General features: G+C 30.1%; 1 protein-coding gene across 3 annotated transcripts in view; it reads right to left on the bottom strand.

The window, feature by feature from the left end:
* Positions 1–26,091, bottom strand: part of LOC129955939 (5'-AMP-activated protein kinase subunit gamma-1-like) — a 509,804-nt gene that overhangs the window by 225,645 nt on the left and 258,068 nt on the right. For all 3 annotated transcript variants that reach the window (XM_056068262.1, XM_056068265.1, XM_056068264.1), the window contains one exon: positions 15,114–15,333. In XM_056068262.1, coding sequence (XP_055924237.1) covers positions 15,114–15,333 — 220 coding nt within the window. The remainder of the gene's footprint in view (positions 1–15,113; positions 15,334–26,091) is intronic.

Below are 26,091 nucleotides of genomic sequence, written 5' to 3'. Positions count from 1 at the left end.
TTATCCTCACTTAAGATTTCAGAAACTCTTTTTAACATCGTAAATGTTTTGTTTATATAATTAGAAGCTATCTCAATTGTATTACACATCCATGGATTAATTGAAATGTTTATTAACTGTATGTTATTTCTGTAGCGTATTAGAACATATATGAACAATTAATTTAACCAGTAACTTTAAAATATATTAATTCAATAAACGTATGATGCTCGGACACGAGAGTCAATGGGTTAAATCATCGTTATCTGTGCTATAGTTAGATTAGCTAGGACGCTTCGGTTTTAAAGATTTTAAGTAGAATTATTCAACTTTTGGGCAAGAACCGATTTTCATTAGTAAGACTAAAATGGATGAATAAGATTGATTTGTTTTGACTGACAACATAAAAGAATCAATCAAAAAGTTGGTCCTATTTTGTTAAAGAAAAAAACAGGACCAAAATTTTATAATAATTTTGTTTGTATCCTACAATTTCTAGTAAAATTTACTTTCAGACGGAATTACCTTCATTATTTAAACATTTGTCCGTACGTGGCATATATTTTTCAATGCCTAATACAAAGAAATCTCATCCAGTATCGGTTAACCTTTCTAGGACCATGGGAAGTATGCTTCCATGGCCATAGGAAGGGCCATGGAAGTTTATGAATTATGTAGTTATATTGAATTACGTAGTTTTGCGTAAGTTCTGACAAATTTTTCAATCAGACGGAAACTTAGATGCTTCATTTCCTTATCTCTCACAAAATGGTGTATCTTGATTTGTTACTTAATTATTAATTAATCAAATTAATTAATGAACCAAAAGAAATTTATCTAATAAGCTAAATGAGCCACTTTTCTTAAGCCAATCACAATCCTAAAAATATTTTAATATATCATGACTGGAAAAAAATAGCCCTTTAAAGGGTTAATTTCTAGCATTTAATGATCTTCCTTCCCTGTCAACGTTTTCAATATCTGTACGCCCATTCACAAAGTTGTTGAACCAATCCGCGATAGCTTGATGTGACAATGCATTTTCGTCTTACACTTCATGAAACTGCCGATAAATTTCAGTACAGTTGCACCTTTTCGTCCAAGGAAAAAAAAAAATCGCACTTGAAAGCCACTACATCAAACGATGCAGGTAAAGTATCCGACGTGTTGCCATTAAGTTTCATCAAAATAGTCTTTCACCGAAAATTTTTACAAAGCCGTACAACTGACCTATATATTTTAATGATTACAAATTTACGACTGAAATATAAACAGAATAAGAATGATTACTTAAACAGTTACCGGTAAATGACATTATCTAATACCATATTTTTAAATTACAAGAGACATAGCTGCTTTTGAAATGGAGATTACCATAAAACCAAGTATTTGTAATTTATTAACCAAAAAAAAAAAAGTAAGAAATTACTTTAGAAAGCATAGAATCCCACATTAAATTTCAAGCAGCCAACTAACAACAAGCAATATAACAATTACCTATAAAAGACTCTATCCAATACCGTATTTTTAAATTGCAAGAGACTTACCTGCTTTTGAACGAAAATTACTATGGAACCAAGAATTTGTAACTTATCTACGTCAAAAAAGAAAAGTACCCCAAAAATTATAACTTCCCATATTAAATTTCAAGCAGCCAACCGAAAACAAGCAATATAAAAGTTACCTATAAAAGACATTACCTAATACCATATTTTTAAATTACAAGAGAGATAGCTGCTTTTGAACGGAGATTACCATAAAACCATTTGTAACTAATCTGAGTCAAAAAAGAAAACCTCAGAAAGTAGAACATCCCACATTAAATTCAAACAGCCAATCGAAAACAGGCAATATAACAGTTACAAGTAAAAGGCATATCTAATACTATATTTTTAAATTACAAGAGATACAGATGCTTTTAAAGGAGATTATCCTAAAACCATTTATAACTTATCTATGTCAAAAAAGGAAATTACCCCAGAAAGTATAACTTCTAACATTAAATTTCAAGCAGCAAACTAACAACAGGCACTATAATAGTTACCTGTAAAAGACATTATCTAATACCATATTTTTAAATTACAAGAGACATAGCTGCTTTTGAAATGGAGATTACCATAAAACCAAGTATTTGTAATTTATTAACCAAAAAAAAAGTAAGAAATTACTTTAGAAAGCATAGAATCCCACATTAAATTTCAAGCAGCCAACTAACAACAAGCAATATAACAATTACCTATAAAAGACTCTATCCAATACCGTATTTTTAAATTGCAAGAGACTTACCTGCTTTTGAACGAAAATTACTATGGAACCAAGAATTTGTAACTTATCTACGTCAAAAAAGAAAAGTACCCCAAAAAGTATAACTTCCCATATTAAATTTCAAGCAGCCAACCGAAAACAAGCAATATAAAAGTTACCTATAAAAGACATTACCTAATACCATATTTTTAAATTACAAGAGAGATAGCTGCTTTTGAACGGAGATTACCATAAAACCATTTGTAACTAATCTGAGTCAAAAAAGAAAACCTCAGAAAGTAGAACATCCCACATTAAATTCAAACAGCCAATCGAAAACAGGCAATATAACAGTTACAAGTAAAAGGCATATCTAATACTATATTTTTAAATTACAAGAGATACAGATGCTTTTAAAGGAGATTATCCTAAAACCATTTATAACTTATCTATGTCAAAAAAGGAAATTACCCCAGAAAGTATAACTTCTAACATTAAATTTCAAGCAGCAAACTAACAACAGGCACTATAATAGTTACCTGTAAAAGACATTATCTAATACCATATTTTTAAATTACAAGAGACATAGCTGCTTTTGAAATGGAGATTACCATAAAACCAAGTATTTGTAATTTATTAACCAAAAAAAAAGTAAGAAATTACTTTAGAAAGCATAGAATCCCACATTAAATTTCAAGCAGCCAACTAACAACAAGCAATATAACAATTACCTATAAAAGACTCTATCCAATACCGTATTTTTAAATTGCAAGAGACTTACCTGCTTTTGAACGAAAATTACTATGGAACCAAGAATTTGTAACTTATCTACGTCAAAAAAGAAAAGTACCCCAAAAAGTATAACTTCCCATATTAAATTTCAAGCAGCCAACCGAAAACAAGCAATATAAAAGTTACCTATAAAAGACATTACCTAATACCATATTTTTAAATTACAAGAGAGATAGCTGCTTTTGAACGGAGATTACCATAAAACCATTTGTAACTAATCTGAGTCAAAAAAGAAAACCTCAGAAAGTAGAACATCCCACATTAAATTCAAACAGCCAATCGAAAAGAGGCAATATAACAGTTACAAGTAAAAGGCATATCTAATACTATATTTTTAAATTACAAGAGATACAGATGCTTGTAAAGGAGATTATCCTAAAACCATTTATAACTTATCTATGTCAAAAAAGGAAATTACCCCAGAAAGTATAACTTCTAACATTAAATTTCAAGCAGCAAACTAACAACAGGCAATATAATAGTTACCTGTAAAAGACATTATCTAATACCATATTTTTAAATTACAAGAGACATAGCTGCTTTTGAAATGGAGATTACCATAAAACCAAGTATTTGTAATTTATTAACCAAAAAAAAAAAGTAAGAAATTACTTTAGAAAGCATAGAATCCCACATTAAATTTCAAGCAGCCAACTAACAACAAGCAATATAACAATTACCTATAAAAGACTCTATCCAATACCGTATTTTTAAATTGCAAGAGACTTACCTGCTTTTGAACGAAAATTACTATGGAACCAAGAATTTGTAACTTATCTACGTCAAAAAAGAAAAGTACCCCAAAAAGTATAACTTCCCATATTAAATTTCAAGCAGCCAACCGAAAACAAGCAATATAAAAGTTACCTATAAAAGACATTACCTAATACCATATTTTTAAATTACAAGAGAGATAGCTGCTTTTGAACGGAGATTACCATAAAACCATTTGTAACTAATCTGAGTCAAAAAAGAAAACCTCAGAAAGTAGAACATCCCACATTAAATTCAAACAGCCAATCGAAAACAGGCAATATAACAGTTACAAGTAAAAGGCATATCTAATACTATATTTTTAAATTACAAGAGATACAGATGCTTTTAAAGGAGATTATCCTAAAACCATTTATAACTTATCTATGTCAAAAAAGGAAATTACCCCAGAAAGTATAACTTCTAACATTAAATTTCAAGCAGCAAACTAACAACAGGCACTATAATAGTTACCTGTAAAAGACATTATCTAATACCATATTTTTAAATTACAAGAGACATAGCTGCTTTTGAAATGGAGATTACCATAAAACCAAGTATTTGTAATTTATTAACCAAAAAAAAAAAAAAAGTAAGAAATTACTTTAGAAAGCATAGAATCCCACATTAAATTTCAAGCAGCCAACTAACAACAAGCAATATAACAATTACCTATAAAAGACTCTATCCAATACCGTATTTTTAAATTGCAAGAGACTTACCTGCTTTTGAACGAAAATTACTATGGAACCAAGAATTTGTAACTTATCTACGTCAAAAAAGAAAATTACCCCAAAAAGTATAACTTCCCATATTAAATTTCAAGCAGCCAACCGAAAACAAGCAATATAAAAGTTACCTATAAAAGACATTACCTAATACCATATTTTTAAATTACAAGAGAGATAGCTGCTTTTGAACGGAGATTACCATAAAACCATTTGTAACTAATCTGAGTCAAAAAAGAAAACCTCAGAAAGTAGAACATCCCACATTAAATTCAAACAGCCAATCGAAAAGAGGCAATATAACAGTTACAAGTAAAAGGCATATCTAATACTATATTTTTAAATTACAAGAGATACAGATGCTTGTAAAGGAGATTATCCTAAAACCATTTATAACTTATCTATGTCAAAAAAGGAAATTACCCCAGAAAGTATAACTTCTAACATTAAATTTCAAGCAGCAAACTAACAACAGGCAATATAATAGTTACCTGTAAAAGACATTATCTAATACCATATTTTTAAATTACAAGAGACATAGCTGCTTTTGAAATGGAGATTACCATAAAACCAAGTATTTGTAATTTATTAACCAAAAAAAAAAGTAAGAAATTACTTTAGAAAGCATAGAATCCCACATTAAATTTCAAGCAGCCAACTAACAACAAGCAATATAACAATTACCTATAAAGGACTCTATCCAATACCGTATTTTTAAATTGCAAGAGACTTACCTGCTTTTGAACGAAAATTACTATGGAACCAAGAATTTGTAACTTATCTACGTCAAAAAAGAAAAGTACCCCAAAAAGTATAACTTCCCATATTAAATTTCACGCAGCCAACCGAAAACAAGCAATATAAAAGTTACCTATAAAAGACATTACCTAATACCATATTTTTAAATTACAAGAGAGATAGCTACTTTTGAACGGAGATTACCATAAAACCATTTGTAACTAATCTGAGTCAAAAAAGAAAACCTCAGAAAGTAGAACATCCCACATTAAATTCAAACAGCCAATCGAAAAGAGGCAATATAACAGTTACAAGTAAAAGGCATATCTAATACTATATTTTTAAATTACAAGAGATACAGATGCTTTTAAAGGAGATTATCCTAAAACCATTTATAACTTATCTATGTCAAAAAAGGAAATTACCCCAGAAAGTATAACTTCTAACATTAAATTTCAAGCAGCAAACTAACAACAGGCACTATAATAGTTACCTATAAAAGACATTATCCAATACCATATTTTTAAATTACAAGAGAGATAGCTGCTTTTGAACGGAGACTACTATAAAACTAAGTATTTGTAACTTATCAGTAAGGATCGGCCATGGTTCTCTCACTGCACAGGGCGATATTCTGCCAAATTTTGCATCCTGGGTTCCAAGGTCGCCCCCAGAGAACATTGACCGGAGGGAAAAGAGAGGGAAGGGGTGTGAAGAAGCTAGGAGAGGACGCCATGTCCAATATTATTTGTGGATGGTTAAGAAAATATTTCTTAAATTACCAAATCTGTACATTTCACAACAATTAACCCATGTACATTATGTAATTAAAACTATAGCCTAGAATCTGGCGCTTGGCTTTTATTTATGCCGACAGGCAGTTGGCCACATCTACATGAAATGACAAATTAACAGAGCGGTCAACCTGGGCCGTCGGAAAACGCGGGAACTCGTCATAGCTGGACGGGAAGAACCTTACTTTATCTAAGCGGAAAAAAAGAAAATTACTCCTGAAAGTATAACTTCGCATGCTAAATTTCTAACAGCCAACCGAAAACAGGCAATATAACAGTTACAAGTAAAGGGCATTATCTAATACTATATTTTTAAATTACACGAGACATAGATGCTTTTAAAGGAGATTACCGTGAAACCAAATATTTGTAACTTATCTAAATCAAAAAAGGAAATTACCCCAGAAAGTGCAATTTCCCACATTAAATTGCAAGCAGCCAAGTGAAAACAGGCAATATAATATTAAAAACTTAGCTCTCTTTATCGCTTGATTTAAAAGACAAAAAAAAAAAAAAAAAAAACATTAAACGTAAAGTGTATTAATAGCTATGCCCCAAGTGCCGGGGAAATTTTATCACATCTCCCAACTCAATATGTTAAGCATCCACTTGAAGCTAAGTAGATACGAGAGTAGATGCCTCGTAAGTGATTTTGATTTTTTCCCCCTCTTCTTTTGAAAGTTTCTTGCACCTGTTAACATCTACTCTGATAAAAAGTCATGTGTAAGAATTCAAAGAGGCACGCGGCATGATTGACAAACAGTTGCCGTTGTCACATTTTTAACTTCTTTACGGAAGCAAACAGTGGGGTTGAGAAAGCTGTATTTAATTTCTTTTGACCCCCTCGTTTTGAAAATCATATAAATCGTTTTTGCTAAATTGAAACAGTTCAGTGGATTCTATAATAACGTTGTATATAAATAGTAATTCGCTTTTTCTCAAAGTATGTTTGTAACTTGAATAAAGAACGCGTATTTAAATGGCGACGAAAACCAGTTATTTTTTTATACCACAAAAAAAGTCTTCAGAGGATAGAGAATTCAACTATATAACGTTTCGCTTTGAAGCAACACTTCGGATGAATCTTAAAAAGTCAAATAATAATAATAAATGATGCCAGGTGACTTCAGAATTATTAACTGTCTCTCTTTTCTTTTATTTAAAATTTTATAAACCAGCATAAAATAAAATAATAATATAAAATTATATGTGATGAGAAAACAAAAAAAAAATTACATGGTTCAGTCTTAGATAAAATGATGAACATTAAAACTGAACTTTAATGTAGTAATGGTGCATGAGTGCCCGTGTAAAGTCATTTACATGCTATAGTGCAGCCCAGTGTATTCATTAGTTTGCAGTGTCGGTGAATGCGATTGCCATTTATAAAAATATTCGTTAGCGATAGTTTAATTTTTTCTTGTCAGCTGTAATTGTTTTTGATGAACAACTTACCAACCAGTATCCGCGACTCGAATTCACTTTTCTCAAGAACCGCAAACACTGAATGATATTTAAAAACCTCTAAAATGCGATACCATCATATGGTATAAGTGACGAAGATTCATTGCGTCTCATGAATCCACCGTTTTCCCCCAGATATAGAACCATGAATTTCCGTATGTGAGACTGATATCATATCCCTATACAAAACTTAGAATAATAAACAAAATTAGATCTAGCGGTATTTCAAGTGGGGAAAAGATACTAAAAGAGTTATTTTTCATTTTTTTCCCTTTAATGATAGCAACGTGGGTAATTTTCTAATTATTATTCGCATTACTCAGAATTATTATTATAATTATTCGTATTATTTCTAATCATTATTCACATTACTCTGAATTATTCTAATTATTATTCACATTACTCTGAATTATTCTAATTATTATTCGCATTACTCTGAATTATTCTAATTATTATTCGCATTATTTCTAATCATTATTCGCATTATTTCTAATCATTATTCGCATTATTTCTAATCATTATTCGCATTACTCTGAATTATTCTAATTATTATTCGCATTACTCTTATTATAAAATCCTGTTTTTAAGGCAGACGAAGATTATTCTGGAACACCGTCTTATATGTTTCAATCATCGTCACCTGAACCAACACACCACTCTCTCAACTTTCATACCACACACAAAAATGATAGACATTCGATGGCTATCTTGAGGTTGAAGCTATTTGGGCATCGACGATGGTTTTTAATGGCAGTAAATCCAAATACAAGGAATCTTAAACTTATGATCTTTCCGATACAGAAATCATCATCTTACAAACCCATCTCCCGTTGATATGACGTGCAAGGAGTTGACAGATCAAGTACCGTCCTCATCATCTGATTACAGATCAAAATAACCTGATCGGTCATAAACTAACCGCATTATTATTTTAAAATGGGATATAACTATAATTAGAATTAAAAAATAATCACAGTCATGCCAGCAAAGGCTTCGCAATATAAAGAAGAACAATTTCTTTCTTTTTTGTTGATAGATTTTTTTTTTCGATTACAAACGATTCGATTAAACGATTTAAAAATTACATTTATTTTCACAATTCGCATTTTTTTTTTCCTCTCTGCTACACAAAGATCTATAGACACCAACGCATCTCAAATAGATCAATTCATGATGTTGACATATCTTGTTTACAACTTAGTTCTTCCCATTCACGCAAGTTCAGGGAAAATGCAACGTCAGATGTAAGCATGGGTAGTGGAAAAATGTACTGTATAGAGAAGAGTGTAAACAGGGACATTCAGAAATTATATATATAAAATTCCTTTAAATATGATCAGAAACTTTCTCCACTTTGAAGAATAAAATATATATCTTCCCACGTTCGCAGAGAGGAGTGTAAAAGGAATATTCTGAAAAATGTATACACAAAATTTCTTTAAATAAAATCAGAAACTTTTTCCACTTTGAAGAATAAAATATACATTTTTCCCACATTCGCAACTAGAAAATAAATGAATTTCAGAACAATCCGTAATTTTAAGATATATCTTAGATTTCAGTACGGACAATCGAACATATATTATATATGCTTTATTACGTTCAATAATTATGCTTAAATAAATTGAATTTTTGTGAGTGAATTTCTTTTGGTGAAATTTTAATTAGTTTTGAATAAAAATGGTGATGAAAAATACGTATGTGTCTTACAACTTGTCGTTAATTTGATCCAAAAATTTTCAGCGCAGAAATCTCGGATACAAACTATTGAAATCATAATTAGTCTTTCTGAATGATACTTATTTTTGGCCATTAGTAAAGTTTTCCTCGTTCAACTACGACGAGTTCCCGCGTTTCATAATGGCCCGGGTTGTCCGTCCTGTTAATTAGTCTGTCGGTTCATGCAATGTAGATGTGGCCAAATGAATGTCGGCATAAATAAAGACCAAGCGCCGGATTCTAGGCTATAGATTTAATTATATTATGTACAGGGGTTAACTTTAGAGGAATATACAGCTTGATGGATCAAGAATCAATTCTAAACCGTCAACAAATACTACTGGACATGGAGTCCCCTACTGTTCTCTCCTTGCTTCTTCACACCCCGTCTCTCTCTTTCCCTCCGGTCAATGCTCTCCGGGGGCGACCTTGAAACCCGGGATACAAAATTTGGCCGAATATCGCCATGTGAAATAAGAGAACCATGGCCGATCCTTACTCCATTCGATTTTGATTTCGGTGGGAAAATGGAGATTAGACGTCACAAATTTTGTTCTACGTAAAATGACATCAGAAATAAACAATAATAACAATTTTGTTCTAAGTAAAATGACATCAGAAACAATAATAATAATAGAAAAAAAATTTTAATATACGAATCAATGAAAAACAATCAAACAGCTTCTCTGTTCAAAATTAGTTTATAAAATTTTAGTTCGAATAATAGGATTAACTACAGTAAACCAATTAACTGCACAGTTCGTTAATTTTAAAGAAGCGATGTTGATGTTTATTTTCGAAGTTCCGTTTATTTATTTATTTTTAAAGGAGACAAATATTTACCGTTCGTTTCAGTATCCTGAAACAACCACTTTTCGACCGATTCAACCTCATTAAAGGGTGAGACACGGAAGGATGTGTGAAATTTCATGAATTTACTTTATTGTCAAATGTAAACATCTCGTCCTTTCATCTTTCTTCTCACCCCTATTTTGTAGAATTAAACTCATCCTAACGCATGCGCAAAAGCACGAAGGGTTTTAGAATCCTTTGGCGAACAATACGTTGAATCCCTCGGAACCAAATGTTCTCTTGTGTGGTGTGAAGGCTAGGTCAGGTGTCATCGAAATTCGACTGTTCAAAATTACAAGGTTCGTCCCAAAATAATCCAGTGTTGCTTTAAAATGAGATATTACTATGGCTAAGCTCCCAAATTCTCATGAAGCTGAGATAACGGCCCCAAAATGAAACATGATGACCAATAGGAAAAATATAGTAAGCTTATATAATGTGCTTGAAATGGAAGCCTTCCTCATTTCTAATTTCACATGTATTCGAAATTGAAGATATTTAATCCCCTCTTTTAACTCTCTCAATACTGAAAGCCCCAAACATCCGGTCAACGGAATTACTGTGGGGGCCCGTTATGCTTCACTGTTACCAATAATTTTTTTTCTCCTTTCGTTAAGTATGATTGATTGAATATTTGTAGCGCGTACTTTATTTGTTAGAGAAGTCGTCCAGTTGGGAATAGATGATAGGGAAGTTTCCTGAAAACTCTCAAAGAATGTTCGAGGAAAATGCTTTTGCTTAGTAGTTACTAATTAAACTGAATACTCTTTTTATATTAACCCCTTAAGAGGACGGGGTGCCAATGTAGTTTTTGTGGAAGTAGGGATTACTTTCTTTCCTTGAAAGAGAAATCCCGGTGTTCTAATATTCCGAAGCACCTGATCTCGAATGATCTTAGGAATGAGAGGGTTAATTTCCATACGAGAAGTCCAAGAGAGAATATTTGATCCTTTATGGATATAGCATGCAACAGGCCTAAATATACACACGCTCACTCACACACAAAAAAAACTTTCACGGAATTAGGTCTCGAAAATGCGTCTCTTCGGCCATGACGCCGGATTTCGGCACGGGAGCACAGTGGCCGCATGACTAAAGTAAAAACAGGTGGATTTTTTGTTTTAACTCATACAACTATTTTAACACGTGGACTGAAATTTAACCATTCAATTAAAATCAACAACAACTCGAAAATCACAGCGTGTTCTTAACTCAAAACAATAATGACTCAGAAATCAAATATCTTACGATGCGATTCATTTGTTTTGTTATTGCAACCAATAAAATCTCAGTGAATCGATTAAGCGAGCGTGTTTGCAAAGAGTCATTTCAGGTCTAACGATTCATTGCAGGAATTACAAGTTTGTCCTCGATTCCGTTCTTGTCGCAGCAAACAGAGTTCTTCTCCCCAGGTGGTTACACACACACGATTTTTATGCCCATTCTCCTACCTGAGCGACGATTCTGGAGAAGGAATGTCACGATAGCGATCGTTTTGCTTCCATTTACCAAGGAGCAATTACCTTTCTCTTTAAATAGCGTTTAGTGGACAGAAAGAAAAATCAAATCTGCGCTTTTTTTTTGTTTTGCTTTGTTTAATGGGAATTTTTGATTTCTGTGGTGAACTGGATGGCAAATTATTGAAAAGTATTTCAACGCGGTCGTTACTGAAATTTTTATCTCTTTCGTTTTACAGGATATCCCAAAAATGTATGTATATTTTGAATAATTATTGCACAAACAACTAATAATATACATAAACGTTTCATAGTTGAAATTTATAGAAACATGATTCTAATTAATGAAGACAATTAATTTTCATGATTCTAATTAATGAAGACAATATTTTTTTCCATTTTTCACAGTTACTTTTTTATCATTAAAACGATACTTTCTTTTTTTCATAAATAATAGCTCGGCTACTCGGCAGATAATGATTTGGCAAAAGTGAACTTAAAAAGGAGCTTTCTGTACAAAAACGTTTGCCAAGATGTGTATTAACTGATTTGGTTTAAAACAAATGATGTTTACCTGCATCTGACACATAAATGAATTATACCAAGAATTTGACATAGTACATTCACGAATAAAACATGATATACATTCATGACAGGACATGAATGTGAACCCATCAAACATTAATTGTGTGAAGAAACTTACTAGCATATATATTAGATAAAAACAAACTGGCGATGTTTACCTGAATTTACAACATAAATGCATTATACCAAATATGTGACATAATACATTCATGAATGGTATACTATGCCACAATTTAAGGATACAACATGAATGTGTTATGTATGTGAACCCATCAGATATTATTTGTGCAAAGAAACTTACCAACATGAGTATTAATTGATTTAACAGAATGAGTATTAGCTAGTAAAAATACTATTGCATTAAATGGAAAAAATAATAAGAACCAAAAATTATAGAACCAAAATTATAAGCCTTTATTTTTACGAAAACGAAGACTGCTGAATTTTTAACCCGAGAAAGAAATCCATTATCGTCATCAGTATATTCATCTAGCAATTTAACATTTCACATAAGGTGAAACTCCTAACATAGGATTCAAAATCGAAATAATCCAGAAATACATTTCCCGAGTTTTGTATTTTTTATTTATTTCAAACGAATTGAAATTGATTAAAAGAGCAATGCCGGTGCTAAGGCACATGGTATTTAAAAACAATAAAAATAAAAAACTTCTTTACCAATACACACTTATATATTCGCATGCATAGCCAAATATCATGACTTCGATAAATTACTTTTTTTTAAATTAATGGAACAATGTAATGTCGAGAAACAATTTTCAGTTGCATCCAGGACCGAATGTCAGACGAATACATTCATTTTGACAAGCGACAGACAAGCAATCCACTCTCGTAGGCTTCTAGGCTATCATTTAATGATAAAAATGGTCTTGAGAACGATGCTTCAAAAAATAAATTTCTCGCTGCAATTTTTATTATATATATATATATATATATATATATATATATATATATATATATATATATATATATATATATATATATATATATATATATACTACATTTACAACTATTATTAAAGCCTTTTTTTTTACTGTTCACAAAATTATTAAATTAAGCCAATAATAAATACCAGCAAAGTTTTAATTTCTCTAAAAAATCAATTTGTCAGGAACTTTGATATGTGTTACCTTGAAACGATTTAGATCGTTATTTGTTGCTTGCGCAATTTTATGGTCACCATAGACCATCTTTCGATACAAAATAATGTTAGCAATTATTATTTTAAAATAAAAATAAGAAAAATTCGTAAAAAGAATAAATTCTATCATTTTTTATAAATTTTCATGAATTGACTTAATGCTTAAGGCTAACAAAACACCATTATAATATCATTAAAGGGGATGCTCGAGGATTTTTAAGAATATATTTATGGCTTAGTTCCATAGTTTCTTTTCAGAATAAAATTTTAAATGCAGAAGATGAAACATAAGCTAAAATAGCATTGAGATCATCCCAATGTAAAACGTTTGGAGTACCATCTATTGGAGTAATCCAAGACTATTTTTTAAAGAAATGGCAGTATTAAATTAGAATTTATAAAAAATAGTATTATATGGCTATTTTCTAAATTTTTATGCCAAAAGACTTTTTGAAAACAGCTCATTAAGGGAATTAAACGGAAAAATAGAAAATGGATATCATACTTTGCATAAAAAATTTATAGTTAAGCTTTTTATTATTCGTTAACATTATTTAAAAATAAAAAAAAATCATAACAAAAATTATTAATATACTTATATTTATTTCATAATTAATGAATGGAGTTATATTATTATTTTGAATACAAAATAGAATTATTAAAAATCGGAATAAGAGGTAATATTCAAAAATATGTTAACAAGACTTTATAACAACGATAAGTTCTCATTTTCATCGGTAGATGGCAGCACGGCAATATTACAGCTTAAAACGATAATTATCAGAATTAATTCAGTTTTATAATACAACAAATAATCGTTTATTTTATTTTGATAGAATGAAAGCGATAAAAATTAAATGTATGAAACACTGCCAAAAACAAATATCAAATAATTACCATTTACAACACTATTATTCAATCTTTGTTCTCCACCGCCAAAATATTTTCAATAAATATTCTCTCCCAATCCGAATTAATTCCCCAAAGAAATATGTTAACAAAAAAGATTTCGCAATATATGTACGGAAGTTTAACTTAGGAATACTTTACTTATTTCGAGTATTTAAATAGTCATATAGTAGTAATAAATTTTTACTTCATTGTAACATATATAATTTATTTAAGAAACCTTTAAATAAAAAAATGGATCAATGTACTTATAAGTTGAAAGATTTTCAAAAAATTTATATATTAATACTTAAAGCAATTGGATTCTAAGACAAACATATAGCAAGACTTTTTTTGTGTGTGTGTGTTGTGTGTACTTTCCCCGCCTTTCTTTGATGACTTTTATGAATGAACAACACCAAACGGACGAAGCAATAAGAAAAATTATTTTAAACGGGAATTATCTCATCTAGATTTCAGCATACTATATATATATATGACACTTTTGAAAATTTCTAACTTCGATTTATTCCATTCTACTTGTTCACATCGCGATACAACTACAAAGGAGAGTAACAATAGATCGAAATTTTTCCCTCAGTGATTTTATAATGAGATATTTACAGTTATTTCTTTAACACGTGTCGATTTAGGTAAGGGGATTTTAGTTATATTTAAAGAAATGTACTAAGCATTAAAGAGTTTTTATCCCTTCTCTTGGAGCGTGAGAACCTGCTGATTAAAGAAAGCAGCTTTACTGAGCACGTGTAGGATAAATTCGATATATATATATATATATATATATATATATATATATATATATATATATATATATATATATATATGAAACTTTTGAATTAAACGCCAATTTAATATTTCATCACGGGTAACACATTTTGTACAAAGAAGAAGCGATGATAAGAAACGATGTCAAACAAAAATGAATGAGAAAACTCACTGTTTTGTTCTTAAGATCGGAGGTGACGGAGTGAGAGCGGTGTCTGAGCATCTCGAACATCTTGGACACCGCTCCTCGACTGTCAGACCCGGACCTTGGCCGATGGGGTTCTACCAGAATATTGTTGTGCGCAGGGGGAGTGCTATGGGTTGCTAACGGTGATGTGGGGCTGACTACCGTCGACCTGGATAAGGAACCGCCCGAGGACATCATACTGGATCTAAAAAGAAAACAAAGACGTAATGAAGATAGGATAAATATTTTTTTTACAATGTAGATAATGCAAATATAATAATAACTATTTAATTTGACAATATATGGGGTCGAGAGTTTGCAAGAGGTTACAATACTGGCACAAACTGAATATATTTAACTATAGTTATACAGCGTTAGCAAAAAATAAGTTTTTCTATTTCAAAGGGCTCTTAGAATTCGTACTATTGGTCCCAATGCGATAAAATTTGAATTCCAAATAATTCAAATGATGCGCTTTACGTTTATTGAATAAAAAATTTTAATCACAAATTTCACCAAGAATAACACACTATAACACACTGTAGTACTATACTTTAACATTTATTTGCATATAATGAAAATGTGAAGCATCATTTGAGTTACAACATATGCCTGTTAACATTATTATTTGGATAAAAAGAAGGGGGATTCTGTGCGAACATTAGTTGCTTTTCTGCATATCATGCCTGCATTGCAAAGAAAGCACTGCCTGTAAAATTGTTCTACCAGAGTTTCACTTCAAAAATGAACTATATCATAGTAAAATACCTTTAACGTTGTAAAAATTCTTTAAAAATAGAAAAAAAAATTATAAGCCACAAAACATCTTATCATTAAAAAGGATATTTTTAAAATTTTAAAATGTAAAAATCATTTTTGCACAGTAATATTTTTGGAATGTTATCGCAATCCCCCCCTCCTAAAATCGCACACTTTTAATTAATTAAAATTTCAAAAAAAAAATCGCTTACCAAACTTTTAGTTGAGAATCTAAACCATATTTCAAATGATATATGCCAGCTTTAGTAATTCTAGATTAAAATATCTGGCATAAAGTGCTATAGCACATATAATTACATTTATCCTTATTACTAATACATTATATAATTGTTTTCACGTTGCTCGTGATTCCAAAGATCAAGAAAATTCTATTTTAATGAATGAGTAATGGGAACTTTTAGTTTTCGCAATCTCATTAAAATGGCAGAGCAAAGAATCTTCAAGCCTATCTTCAAAAATATTTCCAAGTTGGAGGATGAATGCTTATACATTCGTATTCCATATATTTTCCTTCAAAGAAAATTCAAACACTTCCAGCGGAGCTACAAAGGAATGTTAAGATCCCTATCACACCACTGGCGGCAACGTTCTTTGAAGTAGCAATCGAAAACATCTACCAATATAACAAATATTGGAGTTTTCACTGCAACAAATGGTGGTTGTGTCGAAAAGTAACCATGTTTGTACGTAGTTTTTGATAATAATTTTTTTTCTTCTGATCGGTACAAGGGTTGATCGCCGGAGCCATAAAAAAAGAACAAATGTAAGGAGCAAAATAAATTTATTAATCAAATCCTATGATAAAAACCATTGCTGAAATAAATATGCAATATTTTTGTTAAACACTTGAACGTATCTAATCATAAAACTTACATGAACAATTACAATAACCATAATGAATGCTGTAATTATTTCTAAATGCAAATGACATTTTTATACAACAGTGTGTGTATGTGTTATAATTATCGCGAAATACTTATATACAAACAATTCAGTATTATCACTCTTGAGTTTTCAAAAATTGGTGAAATTTGATAACATGATCAGAAAAAGAATACCATAATTTCTTTATATATATATATTTGGTAATGCTTAGTTTGAAATATTTTAATTTCCCTTAGAAAAATTAAAAAACTGAATCAGAGTTTCATAATATAATCGTTTTTTTTTATCTATGGAAAGAAAAGAATTCATTACTGCAATTTTTTAAAACGAATATTGAGGAGACTTATCGTGCTGCCATCTATGAAGAAATTATTAAAACAATTTTAATATACCCAGGGAAAAAATTGCGTTAATAATCGCCTCGTTTACACAATCGCGAAGGAATGAAAAAAGAGGAAGTAGGGGGGAGAACATATAAGTTATTATTAAACACAAACTACTCTTGCAAAATAGTTCTTTATTTTGAGGGGGGGGGGATGAAAAAGAACTATTGGTACTATTAAGACATTGAAAAAAAAATATTTTCTTCTGCAGAAAATAAGATAGAATAGAATTTTTAATAAGAAGAATTTTTGTACAGTAATAATCAGCTTTCTAGTTACCAAAGATAGCAGAACCTCTAATTTTACAATAGATGTATAAAAATTACTATATTTCGGATGTATCGACTACGAAAAGGCAGTATTACTTTTCTAAATGCCTAATACAAAGCCGTTATATTTCTTCCTATAATCGGATCAGAATGCATTACTTTCTTACATTTATTCTGAGAATAATTCATCTTCAAGGCATCATCAATAATTCATCTGATTCAGAATCGATGGCACACCAATCCCGATCTATCCGATTTGAAAACAAGAATTCTATTCTATGAAATCGCACGGTAGAGTATAAAGAAAAAATTAGTAATTCATCCAATTATTAAAATATGCGTTTGATTAAATAAAACGGAAAAACTGTATAATGGGAAAACTAGAATATAAAATATCCTAATTAATGAATTTAAAATAATTTGTTTTCGTTTACAGTAAGACATTGAAACTGATTATAGAATGTGATCAGATTGAGCAAAATTCGGATAGTATTTTCATGAAATAGTTTTCTGGCTGGATAATAAGAACACCCATAGAAGAAATACAAAAAATAATGACATTACAACTTACTGACATCTATATATGCTAAAGCATTAATATGAATAGCATCAAATTCGCCAGGATACACGGGAATGTACTGTATTTAGTCTATTGGACTGGTACCGCTATTATAACAAGTACATTGTTACACACATGAAATCTAACTGTAATTTAAATTTTGCCACATAATTTTTGCCTTTTAAAATTTCTTATTGAAAATACAATATAAAACGAATGATATAATTCAGCCTAAAAAAGAACTAAGTGCAAAACAGCGCTATTTTTATGATATTTAAATACACACAATAAGAAATTTCATAATTCTTCATTCCTTTTCGGGATTTTTGGTTATTGGGACATTTTATTGGACTTGAAAACGAATTCATCAAATTTTAATGAAAATTCGTTGTGAATCGGCTCTTTTCAATGATTTTTCACCACTTGTATAAAGAACCAACTTAAAATGTTTCTTTATCATGTATATTTATTTAATTTATCTTGTGTATTTTTTTTTAAAAGATGTAATTTTGTAATTAATTTTTCCGTTCACTTATCACTCCGTGATAAAGTTGTGAAATATTGTGTACTTATGTTTTCTTGATCACAATACATTATTTTAATAGTTTCAAGAAATTAATCAACAATTAATCGATAAATTTTATTACATTTTAATTTAACACTACATCCAACATTTGGTATAAATTTTAAAATGGTGCTGAAAATTCCTTAATATTTATAACGATGAATAGAAAATTAAAGATTAACAAGCAGAAAATAAATAAAATAAAAATAATTACTAGTATAATTAAATGATACTTTGATTTTATTAGTATGCTAATAAGTATATTTTAAAATCTAATTTTTTAAAAATATATTTTTCTTTCATTCTCATTGCTAATCCTTTCTTTAACATAAAAAATCAAGACAAGATAAAATAATTTTCATTGTGAGAATATCGTAAAAAAATTTCATTCTTCCTTTTTCCTAAGAGATTTATAAAATTGATTTAGGCTTTCATTGTTTTTAAGAAAAAATTTTAACCAAAAGAACTTTAGTTAGGCAATTTAATTAATCAACAAATAAATAAAAAATTCTAATTATAATGAATACTAATCCTAACATCGTATGCTCGGTATAAAATGCTTTTATATATTACTTATTATTATTTTTTCATTACACATATTTTCAAATAAACGAATATATTATATAAATAAATGAATAAAAGCAAGGATCTCATGAGATTTAATAAAAATAATTAGATTTAACAATATTAATCAGACGTCCAAAGCAAATGCAACACAATGATTTTACTTTTTACACATTCTATGAAAGATTTTGAAAAAAAAAGTAAAATACTTTGTCTAGTATTATTTCGAACTAATTATAAATTAAAACAAATATAATTCAAATTTTCCCGACTAGAATACTTCAGGAAAAAGTACTGATAATAAAAAAATAAAAAAATAAAAAATATTGGTAGTATGCATATCAGGAATTGGGATAAAAAACATTATTTTTATTCCAAAGACAAATTTTAATTGTGAATTATGACAATGATTGAATTATGTTTATATAAAGGAATGTTAATTCATCTCCTATTAACATTCTTTTTTGATACACTTTAATGTCATTTTTTTTTCCTTTCACGTTCTGAAATTCAGTACACCAATGATATCTGAAATTATTCTTTTTCCTTCCATCTTCTTTAACAGTAATACATATAAACACATTTCAAGGGACAGAAATAATTAATTAAATACAAGTTTCAAAAATTTATATAAGTTGCAGCCAGTTTCGAAAATGTAAATAGAGGTTTAAGTTACAATATCCAAAAATATATCATAATTAAATTTTTGAATTATGCATTTTAATTTGGCATCTAAAGGACATTTTTCTTCTTTTTTTAAATTTAGAAACAAAAAGAAAAAAAAATCTCCATTTTTAAAATCGACATCAAGAAAAAACAGCGCCACCGCATGGCGAGGATTGTAACAAATTCATAAGATTTTTGACACAAAGGAGTAAACATTTATAAATGTGACTCACTTATAAAGCCTTTGTAAATAGTTAAAAAAATAAATTAAATACTTATTCTTTATGTTTTTTTTTTAATGACATCGATTCAAGTTGTTTTTAAAAAGCTACCTAAATGTTTTTTAAAAGAATTCATTATTAGTATTTTTGTTGTTCATGTTTGTTTTCAGGGTACATCTGACTATGTTTCGTCCAAATCTAATTCATTGTAAATCATTTAAACTAATTCATTGTAAAATAATATAAGAATGGATACAATTTTGACACTTATATGGAATTTTATCAAAACATTATCAAGTTAGTCAATTGAATATCTTTTAAAAATGCAAATATATTTGAGTGTGGTTGTTTCTTGTAGTTGACAAATACATTTAAAAATATGGTTTCCTTTTAAAATGTTTGTATTGCCACATTGAAGAAAGACAGTCGAATCTCCATGGCCGAATGGTCATGGCAGTGGTCTCATGATCAAGAGACCTGGGTTCGAATCCCGCTAGAGATAATGCGATTAATAGCATATGTAAATACTTAATTCCTCTATTTTATGTTTTCCTTTATTTCATGTTCCAAAAGATACTGAACATTTCTTTAGTTTACCAGACAAGTTTCTGGACTTTTCTTACTGTCTCCAGAACAGTATTCTAGAACTTTCTTTGCTTGTATAAAAGCAGAAGATTTGTCAGTTACTGTATTCTCAGTTCAGAGTTCAGTTGATAAATTGGTTTAGCTCTACCTCTTGTGTGTGCCATTCAGTTCTATACTATAACATCTACGTGACAGTATTAACCCTTTATAGGGTCATTTTTTTTTCTAGTCATATTATGTTAAAATATTTTTAGGCTTGAAATTAGAATAAGAAAAGGGATTCATTTAGCTTGTTAGATAAATTCAATTTGATTAATTAATTAATTTGGTTAATTAATAATTAAGTAACAAATCAAGACACATCATTTTGTGTGAGATAAAGAACTAAAGCATCTCAGTTTCTGCCTTTCTAAAAAAATTTGTCAGAACTTATGCCAACCTACATAATTTCATACAAAGATTAATAAATTTGGTGGAAAACATACTTCCCACCGCCCTAGAAAGGGTTAAGTAGGGCAAGTTTATGGTTAAAACGGAATTACATTTATTGCAGGATCAGAATGCAAAAAGAACATGTATATCGAATATAATTATTTTAATTAATTAATATTCAATGTCATAATCTTTAATTTTTTAACCTATACTTTGCTATTGTGTGTCTTTTTAATTGTTCACATCAGGTGGAATATCTAAAAGAAATCTCACATGAATACTGTTATCAGATTATAATTTTTTCAAGTCTTGAGCGTATAAAAATTTCGAATGCTTTTTCACGGTCTTTTTCTGTCTTTAGCATCGGTGGTGTTGATAGCCTAATCCAAGTTTAACAAAGAACTGTAAAATTGCCTTATCGTAATATTACAGGGTTATAAACCCCAATTTCGTTTTGTCAGACAGAGTGGCCTTATTACATAACTACCAATACAATTAAGCTATTATGTAACAATAAAAATAAATAAAAATTCAAATTCCATTCATTTCCTCATTAAAAGATATCGAAGTATTCCTTACATAATGAAAGCCTGGATAATTACAACATGCAAGTGTAATTTATAAGATCAGATGATTTCAATTAGGTGGAATTTTTGAGCCGGCTCCGCCACAAAGACACGTTTTCATCAAGAAAAACATTCTGTAACTGAAAATAGAATGGTGGACTTTCTTAAAACAAATCCATTTTAGAAGCTGATCGTAAGCTCAGTCGAAATAAGACATCTGGGCAGGATAAACCATTTCCTTGTATATCTTATTTGCATAAATACGTCTAAGACGAAGTTTTTTTCGGGTAAATCTGTTACTAAAGATATATTTAAGATCAACTGTATATGTTTTATAATAAATTATGTATAGATATTATTCTTATTGCATACACTAATAATAATTATAGTGTAAATAATTGGGAATGAATTTTGAAGGAAAATAAGCCATAAAAATTTAAATGAGTGGGTAATTATGCTCCGGAGGGGACCCTTTAAATAATGCCTTTTTTCCTATACTAATGGTTTAATAAGTTAATTTATCTCAGCTATAGCAATGTTCATTTCATACACTAATGGTTATATTGAAAATAATTGGGAAAGAATTTCGAAGGAAAATCAATCTTAATAATTTAAATGAGTGGGAAATTATGTTCCGGAGGGGACTCATTAAATAATGCATTTTTTTCCTATACTAATGTATTAATTAATTAATCTATCTCAGCTATAGCAATGTTTCTAATTACCTCCTGATTTGCTTCTTTCTTAGTTATTACGGGGTAAATAGTTACATATATTTCGGCTTCTGATCATAATAACAAATTGATTTGAAACGATAAATTATTCCTTCACGTCTCACGATTTATTTTACCGTCTGTTCTCAAATAACACAAAATACTGCTAATTTTACTAATTTTCAATAAAAAAATATATTCTATTTCATGGAATATAGTATATAAAATATTATGATTATTTAATACTTCAATTTAAAATAATTTATAAAAATTTTGTCGATGATTTTGTTGGGAAGAGGCAAGAAAGGTATCTTTATAAAATTAGAAATGATGGAATATTATGAGAAGGAAGTATCTAAGAAATTCATTTTAAAACGAGTGAAGACAAATAGTTCAATTTAGTGAGAGCAAACAGAGCTCCCACTTAAACAAGAAAATTTCATTACAACATGAATATGGTACCCCTTACAATAACCTTGATTTGCTTCCAGATTCTGAATCTAACCTTTATGGCCATTAACCCAGCATGAAACGTCGAATTAAAGAATTAAATCTTTCGAAACATTTAAGATGATAAAAATGTTTAACTGGAGAATTTGTTCACAAACAAGGTGTCATAACTAAACTTAGGTTATTCAGAACATTCTATAGCTGAAACTAAAATGAAAATAGATTGAAAAATTTATAAATAGACAATTGAAAAAATGTGGTGAAAAAAACTCCTCAAAAAGTTTCAGGTGTTCCCGATTGAGGGCGCGTTCCAGTCAAAATACTTGAATAGACACGGCAAGTTAAATTAATAATTGCGAGATATTTGTAACATTTTAAAACTTTATAATATTTAAAACTTTTTTTACCATTTTGAAGCATTATGACAGAAACAAGAATGATAACTGTGGCTCTGCAAGTCAAGAAGGAAACAATCTGATTAGCATAAGAAGACAAGATTAACAAGATTTGAGAAAATTCAATCGAATATCTGCATTATGAATGAGGATGAATTATGGTTAGTCATATCACTGATTCTCCGACCCGCCCGAAGGCACGCGGATAATAAATACTGAATGACCGGACTAGCCGCAACAGCAACACTGGCGGGAACTGTGGTTGAGTCTGAAAGGCCATCACCGGCCACGGTACAACCAGTATGTCCGTTTTCGTACACGGTACAACGGAAGTACGTCCCATTATCGATGGGAGGAGCCAGACCCCCACCTTTTCGTGTACTCTCCAGGGTGGCGAAATCCAACCACCATGCCAGAAGCATCTCATCCTCATTTCGAGATGCCCTCCTCCGGCGGGAATGAATTATGGTTAGCCTATCTTCATTCCACTGCAGTGGAAAAATAAAATAATATGACAAAATAATTATTGTTAAATGAATATTTGGTGCCCCCCCCCGCAAATAAAAGGGGATCCTTGTATCCCTGAAATTCCTAGATTACTGATACGTTTAAATTGCAGAAATAATGGCAGAAAATTTGAAATCTATAATGGGTGTACAATAAAATATAATTTCACTTTAGTTAAATAATATTTGGTACACTTAGGTTGTAGGTAGAAAATTTCAAGTATCTACAAAAGTATTGATTTTGATGAGATATAATAATAATAATTTATGATTATGAAAGCTTCCTAATCTTTACTATGTCTTCAAATAGAAAGAAAACGAGAGAACATATTAACACAGATTAAAACAAATACAGCACACGTTGAACTACTTTTCAATACGTTCATCATTGGAATCAACTGAGATCCGACGGATCAGTTTTTTTTAAATAGGTTCGTACTCGAGAGTTGATTCTTCAGACCTACTTTGTACCCAATTTCTGAATCTAAAAGGGTTCGATGACAATTTATAATCAAAACAATCAGGATATCTACAAAAAAAAGTTTGCTAAATTTTGAAAAAGCTAAGCGATTTTTCCCACTAATGTGTTTGCTTCATCAGCTGTATATGGAAATTTTCAATAAAAGATGACTGCCGACTACCATGGAATATTTTGACGATCTTTGAAAAATTAATTCGCTCAAATGCTTGCTCATAACAACTGTTTTAAAAAAGTTGCCGACAAGTCTATCCATGTAACCGATGAGAGATAGAATAAAACACACTAGAATGTTGCTACAAATCTGAACTATTGTTGTTCAGCTTAGCAAGTTTCATTATAAGGAAGAAAGTTTTACAGAAATTTATTTTCATTGGACGCCAGCTCACTGAAATTTAGACTTGGCGACAAAAATGTTCCAGAAAACACAAGAAGAAATTTAGTAGTCTCTATTAGCAGAAGAGATACAAGAAAATTCTTTCTCTCTCACGATGGCTATATAAATTGTAATGTGTACACGAGCAAAACTCCTTTTTTGAAACTGTTAGTCACAGAGTGAGTTCTCCAACTTTTTATTGATGAGCACTGTTGTGCTGTGCTGCTATTTAATTAGGAGTGAGTTCTCCAGCTTTTTATTGATGAGCACTGTTGTGCTGTGCTGCTATTTAATTAGGAGTGAGTTCTCCAGCTTTTTATTGATGAGCACTGTTGTGCTGTTCTGCTATTTAATTAGCGATTTCCTTCATTAATGTGTTTCTGATTAATTTTTGCAAGCAATATCTTTGAGAATGTTTCTACTGATTTGCTACCTGTGTTTGAATTCTTTATGGAAATAAGCATCAGCATCTTTTATCAACTTCTCGCACTTCTTATCATACATCCACCAAACGATTTCCTTAAAAATACAAATAATTTGACCAATCAGGATAAAATATTTTTTATGATGTAATTGTTACATCAAGGACTTTTCAGGAACTCGTAATCGATTTTTATAATGCATGACCCGCCTTCTACAGGAATAGTTGGAAATTTACTTTCAGCTTGGGCCTCGTAAAAAATCCAATTCTTTAAAATCCAATCTTCTTCCAAATAAAATCTTCATCCAATTCTTTAAAATTAACTACTTATTTCGTTTTGAAAATTGCCAAACAAATTTCAAAAATGAAGGTTAGATATGTATCTGATCATAAATATGTATTCTTTCCTTTTCAGAAATTAGTGGTTTCATAGTGAAGCCAAAAAACTGTTTCACAGTGAAATCCATTGATATATTTTTTCTTCTTAAGTATACTAACATAAAAAGCTTCTTAAAATGAAAATTGATTCTTAAAAGTCATAAAATCTCGTTATTTTAACATGATTAATTCAGAATTTTAACTAACAGGCTATTAATAACTAAGTTAATACATTTTAATTTATTTTTATGTAAATTGCTTATAAATTTTGAGATATCAAATTAATTATCTCAGAATCCTATTTAAAAACAAACAGCCGGAATTTCCGCTTTTCTTTCTATTTTCTGCTGCCGGCGTCCTGGCTTAGGGGTCGCGCGTCTTCCCCATAATCTGGTCGTCTCGGGTTCGAGTCCTGATTCGGGCATGGTTGTTCTTCCCGTGTGTTCTAACTGTGAGGTGTGCGAATGCCCCCCTCCCCTCCCTGTAAAAAGGGGTTGTGCAAGCGAGTGTGTGTGTGTGTCATCTTGATTTGAGCTAGAAGTCAGACTTCTGCCCTTGGATGCTCAAGTGTGTTTACCTTCAGAAGCTACTGCACCCTTCTTTCCGTGGTAACGTGGACGAGACATCATCATTCTATTTTTTGATGGAATTTGATCCTTACTGAATTTTGGTTTCACCAAGAAATCAAGTATTTCAATTAATTTTTTCAATACTTCTTTTTCTTAATCTAAAGAACTAAACGTTATCATTTATAATTGAAAAGTGTTATAA

This window comes from Argiope bruennichi, chromosome 2 (assembly GCF_947563725.1).
Source record: "Argiope bruennichi chromosome 2, qqArgBrue1.1, whole genome shotgun sequence".
Taxonomy (NCBI): Eukaryota; Metazoa; Arthropoda; class Arachnida; order Araneae; family Araneidae; genus Argiope; species Argiope bruennichi.
This window is presented reverse-complemented; position numbering and strand designations above follow the sequence as displayed.